We start from the raw sequence: 13178 nt of genomic DNA, 5'->3' as shown, positions 1-13178 counted from the left end.
TGAACCAAACTGAAATTAACGAGACGGAAGAAAACGTCTGCATTTAGCAGTCGACGGATCTTTCTTTCCCGTTAATTGGTTTGTTATTTCCACTGGCTGAAGGAATATTAAAACTTACTTAGCAAACCTAATAGAATCGTTATTTGCTCCAGCTGGCTTTAAACGAGCCTTAATTTCGTAGAAGGCGATCTCCTATTGTGCTTTTATTTACGCCGAAACATTTCAAAGATGGTTGACTGTGACGGCCATTTTGATTTTTTTCAATTGTTCTACAATTACCAGTGATATATTGAATATGAATTTCAAGATGGCGGACAATCAGCGCCATTTTGAAATTCTTTCTAAAATCCCCGTCAAAATGATCACACGTCAATTTGTAAAAAAAATTAAAAAAAGCGAACACTAACTGTCATCAGTGTTGCCAAGTCAAAATATTTAATGGCGGTAGAATAATCAGTCAAAAAACAGTAGATCAAAACATATTCATTCATTTTACATTATTATCAGTCTTTTAATAGTTGTCCTCTACTTCAAAAATACAGATTTTTCATTTTTTCATTAATGGTTTTTTAAGTTTTGACATTAGTGACAGATATCACGTGGTTTTAAAGGATAATTTAGCTAGGCAGTCATGTGTCCATTGTCACGTGATTGTAGAACGCTATTTAGCTAGACGGTCACGTGATAATTGTCAAAATAACTGTTATAATTCTCAGAACCACGTTTCATAACAAATACTGCAAGAAAACGCTTCTAAATCCTGATTTTTGCAACTTTTGAGCATGGTTTGACAGTTTTGACGTTAGTGGCAGTTGTCACGTGATTTGAAAAGACTATTTAGCTAGACGGTCACGTGATAATTTTCAAAATAACAGTCATAAATCTCAGAAATACGTTTTAAATCGAATACTGCAAGAAACGTTTCTAAATCCTGATTTTTGCAACTTTTGAGCATGGTTTGACAGTTTTGACGTTAGTGACAGTTGTCACGTGATTTTAGAACACTATTTAGCTAGACGGTCACGTGATAATTGTCAAAATAACAGTCATAAATCTCAGAAATACGTTTTATATCGAATACTGCAAGAAACATTTCTAAATCCTGATTTTTGCAACTTTTGAGCATGGTTTGACAGTTTTGACGTTAGTGACAGTTGTCACGTGATTTTAGAACACTATTTAGCTAGACGGTCACGTGATAATTTTCAAAATAACATTCATAAATCTCAGAAATACGTTTTATATCGAATACTGCAAGAAACGTTTCTAAATCCTGATTTTTGCAACTTTTGAGCGTGGTTTGACAGTTTTGACGCTAGCGACAGTTGTCACGTGATTTCAGAAGACTATTTATCTAGACTATGAAGTGACAACTGTCAAAATAACTGTCATAATTCTCATAAACACGTTTTATATCAAATACTGCAAGAAAACGTTCTTAAACTCTGATTTTTGCAACTTTAAAGCATGGTTTGACAGTTTTGACATTAGTGACAGTTGTCACGTGATTGTAGAACACTATTTAACTAGACGGCCACGTGACAATTAGCAAAATAACTGTCATAAATTTCATAAACACGTTTCATATCAAATACTCCAAGAGAACGTTTTTAAATCCTGATTTTTGCAAGTTTTAAGCATGGTTTGACAGTTTTGACGTTAGTGGCAGTTGTCACGTGATTTCAGAAGATTATTTAGCTAGACCATAAAGCGACAATTGTCAAAATAACTATCATAAATCTCAGAAACACGTTCTATATCAAATACTGCAAGAGAACCTTTGTAAATCCTGATTTTTGCAACTTTAGAGCATAGTTTGACAATTTTCACGTTAGTGACAGTTGTCACGTGATTTCAGAAGAGTATTTAGCTATATTATAAAGTGACAGTTGTCAAAATAACTGTCAAAAATCTCAGAAACACGTTTTATATCAAATACTGCAAGAAAACGTTTTTAAATCCAGATTTTTGCAACTTTTAAGCATGGTTTGACAGTTTTGACGTTAGTGGCAGTTGTCACGTGATTTCAGAAGACTATTTAGCTATACTATAAAGTGACAGTTGCTAAAATAACTGTCATAAATCTCATAAACACGTTTTATATCAAATACTGCAAGAAAACGTTCTGAAACCCTGATTTTTGCAACTTTTGAGCATGGTTTGACAGTCTTGACATTAGTGACAGTTGTCACGTGATTTCATAAGACTATTTAGCTATACCATAAAGCGACAATTGTCAAAATAACTGTCAAAAATCTCATAAACACGTTTTATATCAAATACTGCAAGAAAACGTTCCTAAACCATGATTTTTGCAATTTTAAAGCATGGTTTGTTTTGACATTACTGACAGTTGTCACCTGATTGTAGAACACAATTTAGCTAGACGGTCACGTGACAATTGGCAAAATAACTGTCGAAGAGAGAAAACGTTTTTTAATCCTGATTTTTGCAACTTTTGAGCATGGTTTGACAGTTTTGACATTAGTGACAGTTGTCACGTGATTTCAGAAGAGCATGAAGTGATAATAAGTGTCAAAATAACTGTTAAATCTTAGAAAATCGTCTTGTTTCGAAAACTGCGTTAAAATGTAATTCTTGCAGTCTAGTAAAATTTTGACAATTCTGACAGACATCACGTGGTTCTAGAGAATAATTTGGAATAAGAAAATTAAATTTCTAAGCGCATTTTTAGAATCCTTATTAAATTTCAATAAACAATAAACTGAAAAATTCACAACAAACATAATGGCAATAACGCAATTAAAAACGGTAGATTATTGACAAAAAACAGGAGAACGGTAGAAAAACAACAACGGTAGATCTGGCAACATTGACTGTCATTTAATTCTCTATTAATTGAGTGATTGATTTGAAACGCCACACCAATTTTGCGTCAGAAACGAAGAGAAGAAGTGTTGACATGATTGAGCTGGCTAATTGTTCCAAAAAAAAAAAGACTTTCGTAAACAAAATGGCGTTTTGGGCCGCCATCTTGAGTGTAGTACCACAAGTAACTAAGTAAGAATTTAAATACAACTTCCATTGCAAGTAACGTTTACTAAATGAATGGAAAGGGCTTTTGGGAGCCCTTTCGTATTAGCCTTTCCCTTCAATATCGCGACAAGAACATAAAAGGAAAATTGTAAGGTAAAATTATAATTACAAAGAAGCACTCACTCTATTCTAAGCTGATTTTGGGGAACCTCAATCTTGAGGGCTTTAAGGGCCAGAGAGTGGCGGGAGGGCTTTGTCAAAGTTAACTTTAAGGGACAATTCAGACAGTCTAAAGGTTTCCCGCGGAAATATTTTAATTTTGAATGTTACTACACTGTCTCACTTTTGCTCAAGTTGAAAGTAGTGGTCTCTTTCTAACTCACCTTAATTGGAGCTGGGGGACGTCTTTTGTATGGAATTGTACGGGGGCGGCTCCTCTTCGGTTATCAAGTTCAGTCTAACCACTTCTAGAGCAGGATCGAATTCAACGATCGAATTTGGCACCTAAAATCAAGAGTTCTTAAAAAGAAGAGTAGAAGAAACGATTGAGCTGGCTAATTGTCTGAAATTTTCAAAAGAAGAGTGGAACAATGTCTGTTATTTTGACAGTTACAGGACGGAGCAAAACTTGAAATTGTATTTTTGATCACCCTGTAGTAAACTTACCATAATATTTTCCATTTCTACGCTATCGGTTTTCAAAGGGGGCGGCGTCAATTTCCGATCCCGGAACGAGCCCCGATGGACTTGAGACGGAAGCAACGTTTCCTGTTGCGTTTCGTTTCCTGCAAACGTGGTTTTCGATGAAAAACCGCAAAAAAAACGTGAAAAATCTAGTGTTAGTAGCGAAAAAGTAGGGTTAAGGCGCACCGTGAATTTCATTACCGTTACAAGTGCGTTCTGACCTCCAATTGGTGAACCGGCCCGAACTAGGCACTCTCCCATTGGTCCCGCCAAAACAGGGCAGTACTTGCTTGAATTCCTTCCGAAAATTCTCGTTCAACCACGCGTAGAGAAATGGATTGTAGCAGGTGGAAGACATGGCCATTTGATGCACTAAAAATCGACCAAAACCTCAAACCAACCCTGGACTGAAAAAATAACTCAAAAAATACCTAAAAAAAAACTGAGAAAATAATATTCCCAATCGATCATTTCTTTATGGAAATCGTTGTAAATATTGACCAGGTTGAGAGGCAACCAGGATAACAGGAACACAGCCACCATAGAAATCAACATTCTGTTAGTTCGTCTCTTTCTTTCTCTGTCAGCTTCCTCTTTTCTACTGTTTTTTGAGCCAGGTTTTGACCTAAAAATCGTAAACCGTAACTATACGGAAAATCAAAGTAAAGAAAAATGACGTCACATCTGTCGGAAATTCGCTTAAAAGGTTAGGTTAGCAACTCAGCAAACCAAAATGACAATTCACATTTTAACTTAATTCGATAACTAATTTTTGACATTTGTGACGTCATACCTATTTACTTAGATTTTTCTTATTAAGTGAGCAAACAAACCTGGCTCTGTCATTCAATTTGACAGAAACGCGAATATAACAGTAAGCCATGATCAGAAAAGGGATGAGAAACTGAAGGGCGGTGGTGACCGCCCCGAATGCCGCCCTCCATCCCTCCGAGGGCCAGTTTTCTTCGCAAAAGTACCGATTCGGGTGGTTTTCCGGTTCGCCCACGTGTTTCATGTAGATCCCGTAAGGGCTGGTGATGACGATGGCAAATATCCAGATCACGCAGATGATGGTGACACAGGTGGAGATTTGCATGCGGGGGTAGAAGGGGTAGATGATCACAAAATACCTGCAGAATGATGAATTAAGAATAAATAATTTTTTAGTCTTCTATGTCTAATTCTAGCCTTCTAAACCCCTATCACACCTTTACATCTTGATTTTAGCGTTGCAGACCTGAATTGATCTAGAATATGAAAATCAAGCTAAACTAGATGTGAACTAAGATTTGTCATTTTGTGCATGGGGTTTCACTGATTCTAGAATGCATTTTGTATTCTTCTAGGTCTAGTTTCACTCTTACAGAACCTTATAACACCTCTAAGTTTAAGTCTAACATTGCAGAACTCCCTTGTATAGATGGAATGTCTGGTAAATCAAAAAAAAACTAAAAATCAATATTTTGTAGCCCACAATAAGGTTTTTGGTGACTCTAGAGCAGATTTTTAATTTTCTAGATCTAATTTCAACTTTCTTGACCCTCGTCACACTTCTAAATTTAGTTTTAGCGTTGTAGCTTGCTTTTAATAGACCTAGAATATAGAAAACATGGTAAATCAATTGGAATATCCAGATTTCCAGGGTTTTCTGACTAGAGTGAATAGCTACAATAAACTTATTGATTGTGTGCATATTCTAGGAAACATTTAGAGAACATTCTATGTCTAGTCAACGTTCTAGAGTGTTTCGTTTGCAAGATTCTAGATAATTTCAAAGCACATGAAAAATTTTAATTGAGATTTCTGGCATCTAGAAATCTAGCAATTGGTCTGCAAATAGATCTAGAAATGTTGAAAAACCTCTGCTAAGAATTCTAGAAGATCAACAAACGCCTCTAAAGTTACAAGCTGTGATAGCTCAGTACATAATTGGTTATAAAACCATACATTTTGCAGGTAAAGCCTTGATTTAAAGCGTGTATCGCAAAACATTCAATTTTCAAGAAAACGTTCCTAAACCATGATTTTTGCAATTTTAGAGCATGGTTTGACAGTTTTGACGTTAGTGACAGTTGTCACGTGATTGGAGAACACTGTTTAGCTAGGCGGTCACGTGACAATTGTCAAAATAACTGTCATAAATCTCAGAAACACGTTTTATGTCAAATACTGCAAGAAAACCTTAACCTTGATTTTTGCAACTTTAGAGCATGATTTGACAGTTTTGACGTTAGTGACAGTTGTCACGTGATTGTAGAACACTATTTAGCTAGACGGTCACGTGACAATTGTCAAAATAACTGTCATAAATCTCATAAACACGTTTTATATCAAATACTGCAAGAAAACGTACCTAAATCATAAGTTTTGCAATTTTAGAGCATGGTTTGACAGTTTGACGTTAGTGGCAGTTGTCACGTGATTGTAGAACACTATTTAGCTAGACGGTCACGTGATAATTGTCAAAATAACTGTCATAATTCTCAGAAACAAATTTTATATCAAATACTGCAAGAAAACGATCTTAAACCCTGATTTTTGCAACTTTAAATCATGGTTTGACAGTTCTGACGTTAGTTACAGGTGTCACGTGATTGTAGAACACTATTTAGCTACACGGTCACGTGATAATTGTCAAAATAACTGTCATAATTCTCAGAAACAAGTTTTATATCAAATACTGCAAGAGAACATTTTTAAATCCTGATTTTTGCAACTTTAAAGCATGGTTTGACAGTTTTGACGTTAGTGACAGTTGTCACGTGATTTTCGAACACTATTTAGCTAGGCGGTCACGTGACAATTGTCAAAATAACTGTCATGATTCTCAGAAACACGTTTTATATCAAATAGTACAAGAAAACGTTTTTAAATCCCGATTTTTGCAACTTTTGAGCATGGTTTGACAGTATTGACGTTAGTGACAGTTGTTACGGGATTGTAGAACACTATTTAGCTAGACGGTCACGTGACAATTGTCAAAATAACTGTCATGATTCTCAGAAACACGTTTTATATCAAATACTACAAGAAAACGTTTTTAAATCCTGATTTTTGTAACTTTAGACTATTTTAGACCATGATTTGACAGTTTTGACGTTAGTGACAGTTGTCACGTGATTGTAGAACACTATTTAGTTAGACCGTCACGTGACAATTATCAAAATAACTGTCATAATTCTCACCAACACGTTTTATATCAAATACTACAAGAAAATGTTTTTAAATTCTGATTTTTGCAACTTTTGAGCAGGGTTTGACAGTTTTGACATTAGTGACAGTTGTCACGTGATTGTACAACAGTATTTAGCTAGACGGTCACGTGACAATTGGCAAAATAACTGTCATAAATCTCATAAACACGTTTTATATCAAATACTGCAAGAAAACGTTCCTAAACCATGAGTTTTGCAATTTTAGGGCATGGTTTGACAGTTTGATGTTAGTGGCAGTTGTCACGTGATTGTAGAACACTATTTAGCAAGACGGTCACGTGATAAGTGTCAAAATAACTGTCATAATTCTCAGAAACACGTTTTATATCGAATACTACAAGAAAACGGACTTAAACCCTGATTTTTGCAACTTTAAAACATGGTTTGACAGTTCTGACGTTAGTGACAGGTGTCACGTGATTTCAGACGACTATTTAGCTATACTATAAAGTGACAGTTGTCATAAATCTCAGCAACACGTTTTATATCAAATACTGCAAGAGAACATTTTTAAATCCTGATTTTTGCAACTTTAGAGCATGGTTTGACAGTTTAGACGTTAGTGACAGTTGTCACGTCATTTCAGAAGAGCACGAAGTGATAATAATTGTCAAAACAACTGTTAAATCTTAGAAAATCGTCTTGTTTGCGAAAACTGCGTTAAAATGTAATTCTTGTAAAGTCTAGTAAAATGTTGACAATTCTGACAATAGTGACAGACATGACGTGGTTTTAGAGAATAATTTCGAGTAAGAAAATGAAAGTTTTAAGCGCATTGCAAAACATTCAATTTTAAGGTTAGAATTACCTAAATCACTTTTCACACAAAACTACCATCATTACTGCAACAAAAAGAAAATACTCACCTATCTATAGCAATTGACATCAAAGTAAGCGTGGAAATGTATACGCTGGTACCTTGGGCGTAGGGTACCATATGACAGATGTAACTTCCGAAAACCCATTTTCCAAAAAACGTGTACAGGGGAGTAAAGGGCACCGCTAGCACGCACAAAAGTATATCGGAAAGGGCCAAGTTTGTGATAAACAAATTGGTAACCGTTTGCATGGCCTTGTTACGGAACACCACATAACACACTAGAACGTTCCCGAACAAGCCCACCACGAAAATTGTGGTGTAAACGATGAAAAACAGGACCTGCACGCCCTTTTTGTCGATGATATCGTATTTGTGTTGTACGGTGGCCGATATGTTGTAGGGATCGGTCAGACTCATTTTTTAGCTTCAATTCATTCCTCGGCTAATGTTGGTCTAATTTGGTAATGAACGTGGTTTTGTTGTAGTTTGGGTTCCATTTTAGCGCCTGCAAAACCAAAAAAAATGTTAGAGAATTTGCGCAATTTTTAGTAGCAACGCATAGTGCAGGCAGCGGTTGCGGTAGCTCTCTACCAATATAGTACAGTCGCGCTAATTGATTTATTACACTCATCCAACTATTTATACCCATGAAAATGGTGCGATAGCTGACTGTATTAATTGTAACGCCTCTAGTAGTCTAATCATCTCAAGTTCCAATTTAAATGGATTTTTTTTTTAAAACAACCTTCGATCATTAAACTTGATTGACCCTAACAGGCAGCAAAACAAATTAAAGTACGGTCCTGCTGGTTTTTTTGTCAGATCTTAAGTCGTTTATAGGAACTTTTAATCATAAAATAGCCTGTTTTATTAGCTATCCATGAAGGTATAAAAGTCCTAAAAAAGTCTGTCAAGTAAGGGAGTTATTCAAGGTTGAAGCAAACAGTGTCAGAATGGTTGAGTTGGATAACTCGCTTTGTTTGACGCTCCCTAGCGGCCAAACTCGAAAACCAACCAATCAACTTTTATACGTCAATGGAAAGCCTGTTTCACTAGCTATCCATGGAGGTATAAAAGTCCTGAAAAAGTGTGTCAAATAAGGGAGTTAATCAAGGTTGAAGCAAACAGTGTCAAAATGGTTGATCCGGATAACTCGCTTTGTTTTGACGCCCTCTAGCGGCCAAACTGTAAAACCAACCAATCAACTTTTATACGTCAATGGAAAGCCTGTTTTATTAGCTATGCATGGAGGTATAAAAGTCCTGAAAAAGTGTGTCAAGTAAGCGAGTTATTCCAGGTTAACGCAAACAGTGTCAAAATGGTTGAGCTGGATAACTCGCTTGACTTTGTCGCCCCCTAGCGGGCAAACTGTAAAACCAACCAATCAACTTTTATACGTCAATGGAAAGCTTGTTTTATTAGCTATCCATGGAGGTATAAAAGTCCTGAAAAAGTGTGTCAAGTAAGCGAGTTATTCCAGGTTAAAGCAAACAGTGTCAGAATAGTTGAGCTGGATAACTCGCTTTGTTTGACGCTCTCTAGCGGCCAAACTCGAAAACCAACCTATGAACTTTAATACGTCAATGGAAAGCCTGTTTTATTAGCTATCCATGGAGGTATAAAAGTCCTGAAAAAGTGTGTCAAATAAGGGAGTTATTCAAGGTTGAAGCAAACAGTGTCAGAATGGTTGAGTTGGATAACTCGCTTTGTTTGACGCTCCCTAGCGGCCAAACTCGAAAACCAACCAATGAACTTTAATACGTCAATGGAAATCCTGTTTTATTAGCTATCCATGGAGGTATAAAAGTCCTGAAAAAGTGTGTCAAATAAGGGAGTTATTCAAGGTTGAAGCAAACAGTGTCAGAATGGTTGAGCTGGATAACTCGCTTGACTTTGTCGCCCCCTAGCGGGCAAACTGTAAAACTAACCAATCAACTTTTATACGTCAATGGAAAGCCTGTTTCATTAGCTATCCATGGAGGTATAAAAGTCCTGAAAAAGTGCGTCAAATAAGGGAGTTAATCAAGGTTGAAGCAAACAGTGTCAAAATGGTTGAGCTGGATAACTCGCTTTGATTTGACTCCCTCTAGTGGCCAAACTGTTAAACCAACCAATCAACTTTTATACGTCAATGGAAAGCTTGTTTTATTAGCTATCCATGGAGGTATAAAAGTCCTGAAAAAGTGTGTCAAATAAGGAAGTTATTCAAGGTTGAAGCAAACAGTGTCAAAATGGTTGAGCTGGATAACTCGCTTTGTTTGACGCTCTCTAGCGGCCAAACTCGAAAACCAACCAATCAACTTTTATACGTCAATGGAAAGCCTGTTTCACTAGCTATCCATGGAGGTATAAAAGTCCTGAAAAAGTGTGTCAAATAAGGGAGTTATTCAAGGTTGAAGCAAACAGTGTCAAAATGGTTGATCCGGATTACTCGCTTTGTTTTGACGCCCTCTAGCGGCCAAACTGTAAAACCAACCAATCAACTTTTATACGTCAATGGAAAGCCTGTTTTATTAGCTATCCATGGAGGTATAAAAGTCCTGAAAAAGTGTGTCAAGTAAGCGAGTTATTCCAGGTTAAAGCAAACAGTGTCAGAATAGTTGAGCTGGATAACTCGCTTTGTTTGACGCTCTCTAGCGGCCAAACTCGAAAACCAACCTATGAACTTTAATACGTCAATGGAAAGCCTGTTTTATTAGCTATCCATGGAGGTATAAAAGTCCTGAAAAAGTGTGTCAAATAAGGGAGTTATTCAAGGTTGAAGCAAACAGTGTCAGAATGGTTGAGTTGGATAACTCGCTTTGTTTGACGCTCCCTAGCGGCCAAACTCGAAAACCAACCAATGAACTTTAATACGTCAATGGAAATCCTGTTTTATTAGCTATCCATGGAGGTATAAAAGTCCTGAAAAAGTGTGTCAAGTAAGCGAGTTATTCAAGGTTGAAGCAAACAGTGTCAAAATGGTTGATCCGGATTACTCGCTTTGTTTTGACGCCCCCTAGCGGGCAAACTGTAAAACTAACCAATGAACTTTAATACGTCAATGGAAAGCCTGTTTTATTAGCTATCCATGGAGGTATAAAAGTCCTAAAAAAGTGTGTCAAGTAAGCGAGTTATTCAAGGTTAAAGCAAACAGTGTCAGAATGGTTGAGCTGGATAACTCGCTTGACTTTGTCGCCCCCTAGCGGGCAAACTCGAAAACTAACCAATCAACTTTTATACGTCAATGGAAAGCCTGTTTCACTAGCTATCCATGGAGGTATAAAAGTCCTGAAAAAGTGTGTCAAATAAGGGAGTTAATCAAGGTTGAAGCAAACAGTGTCAAAATGGTTGATCAGGATTACTCGCTTTGTTTTGACGCCCTCTAGCGGCCAAACTGTTAAACCAACCAATCAACTTTAATACGTCAATGGAAAGCCTGTTTTATTAGCTATCCATGGAGGTATAAAAGTCCTAAAAAAGTGTGTCAAGTAAGCGAGTTATTCCAGGTTAAAGCAAACAGTGTCAAAATGGTTGATCCGGATAACTCGCTTTGTTTTGACGCCCTCTAGCGGCCAAACTGTTAAACCAACCAATCAACTTTTATACGTCAATGGAAAGCCTGTTTTATTAGCTATTCATGGAGGTATAAAAGTCCTGAAAAAGTGTGTCAAATAAGGGAGTTATTCAAGGTTAAAGCAGACAATGTCAAAATTGTTGTCAGAAAATCCACATTTTCAAAAAAATCGAGTTTTTGGGCTCCAAAATAGATTTTCTCAAATATCTTCTAAACTATAAGAGATACGAAAAAAGTTCAGAAAATAAAAATTGCGTGGAAAAGGCGAAGGAAACTGAACCAGCAGTTTGCCACTAAAACTGCATACAGGGTGACCAAACTCGAACAACTTTCAATTTTTTGGCTCACCCTGTATAACAGAGACCACCAACATCACCGGGCAGCGCATTAGAGAAAAAGAGAAACACAATCTCACAAACTAATCGGGGTGGCATTAAGTTCGTTTCGCAAATGTCGATATTTCCAAAAACAAATTAGCGACCGGTAGTTGTTTGTTATTGCGAAACATCGATCCGCCAAATCTAATTTAATCCGGCCCTGTACGTACGAATAATGGAATCCAATTAGCCATTTTGCTGGTCCTAAACGAACCTGATATTGTTTCGATGTTTTTGTCCGTTTTGATAGTAATTTGTGTTGTTTAGTGAAGGATTTCTGGGGTAGATCACTCTAAAATAAATTTTGTTTTAAAACTCCTAGCCTACATCAGTTTGAAATTTTAATTACATTTTGCATTAACTTCTAAGAAATACCATATTTAATGTTTTATTGGGTTGTCTTACAGGGGTGAACTTGGAAGGAAAGCAATTTCGAGATGTTAATCGTTGTTAAAATTTAAATTTACGCCAGTTTCTCGGATGGATGCCGGACGAGGAGGATTGCATAATTTCCAACGCATTTCCATGCGAATGGCCGCTTTGTTGCCAGCAAAATCCTTCGTCAACCAGACGAATTTTCAATTTTCGCGCTTTCACCTTAAATGAGTTAACCTGACAATTTTTCTGCCTAAAATATGGCACTGTGCCATCGATCCAGACACTTCCACGTACTTGGTATACTCACAATACAATTTCACACGCTTCAAACTTCCTGAATATTAAAATACACACGTTTCAGGGAAAGGGGGTTTTAAAAACCTTTTTGGGCCATCCAGGGGCTGTTTTAATTAATGTATCACTTCCCTCAGGATTTGTCTGTATATGGATTTGCTGGATATTGTTGCAGAGTAACTGAATACGCCCCATACTTTTAACTTGTTAGGTAAAGTGGTTTGACATCATTTTTCTTACGACTTTGATTGAAACACCCTCGCATTAATAATGCAATTTAGGTAAACATGTTTGTGTGTAGTAGGTAAAGCATCAGCCTGGGGCACTCAATTTTGAGACGATCTTACGAAGTTCAACCCTAATTTGGTTGTTTTGGGGACATAGAATGTTTCCCAGACGCTTGTTTAATCTGCCTGCACTCAAAAATTGTTTTTTTCTCGATGTGCCAATCAATTATGTCTCGCTTGTTTGTCCGTGTATTTTTAACTGAATTAGTTGAGTGTCTCGTCAAAAAAGTGCAATTTGAAAGGTGGGTTGTAAGTGGTGCATTTCAATTCTATTTTATTAGTCATTCTCAGCTAAAAGTCTTCTAGGTCTAACTAAAACTGGTTGAAGTGTAGAATACAATTTATTGCAGTAAGAAAGTGACTGTTTCAGGCACATTTTTAAAATTGTTCATTAAATTTTGTATTCAATAATCTGTCTAAACAGTCACGGACAAAATCGTCTGTACAACCCACTTGGAGTAAGAAAATTACTGTTTTAAGCACATTTTTGGAATCCCCATTAAATTTTCTATTCAACACCCTGAAAAAACACTACAAAATTTGGTACAGTCAAGGAGAAAAGTGGTGTCA

General features: G+C 36.6%; 1 protein-coding gene across 4 annotated transcripts in view; it reads right to left on the bottom strand.

Annotated features, from left to right (window-relative positions):
- sNPF-R (short neuropeptide F receptor) overlaps positions 1-13178 on the bottom strand; it is a 44400-nt gene that overhangs the window by 2786 nt on the left and 28436 nt on the right. For 2 of the 4 annotated variants that reach the window (XM_081984311.1, XM_081984310.1), the window contains exons 2-7: positions 7763-8221; positions 4515-4811; positions 4113-4306; positions 3868-4053; positions 3664-3782; positions 3381-3501 (exon numbers count right to left, since the gene is read on the bottom strand). In XM_081984311.1, coding sequence (XP_081840437.1) covers positions 3382-3501; positions 3664-3782; positions 3868-4053; positions 4113-4306; positions 4515-4811; positions 7763-8133 — 1287 coding nt within the window. In that variant the 5' untranslated portion in view covers positions 8134-8221 and the 3' untranslated portion in view covers position 3381. Of the gene's footprint in view, positions 1-3380; positions 3502-3663; positions 3783-3867; positions 4054-4112; positions 4307-4514; positions 4812-7762; positions 8222-13178 lie in introns of those variants that run through there. The other 2 variants (XM_081984312.1, XM_081984313.1) reach the window with 2 other exon arrangements.

This window comes from Ips typographus, linkage group LG7, assembly GCF_016097725.1.
Source record: "Ips typographus isolate SLU linkage group LG7, UJ_Ityp_2.0, whole genome shotgun sequence".
Classification (NCBI taxonomy): Eukaryota; Metazoa; Arthropoda; class Insecta; order Coleoptera; family Curculionidae; genus Ips; species Ips typographus.
The sequence above is the reverse complement of the archived record's forward strand: the minus strand, read 5'-3'. Positions and strand labels throughout refer to the sequence as shown.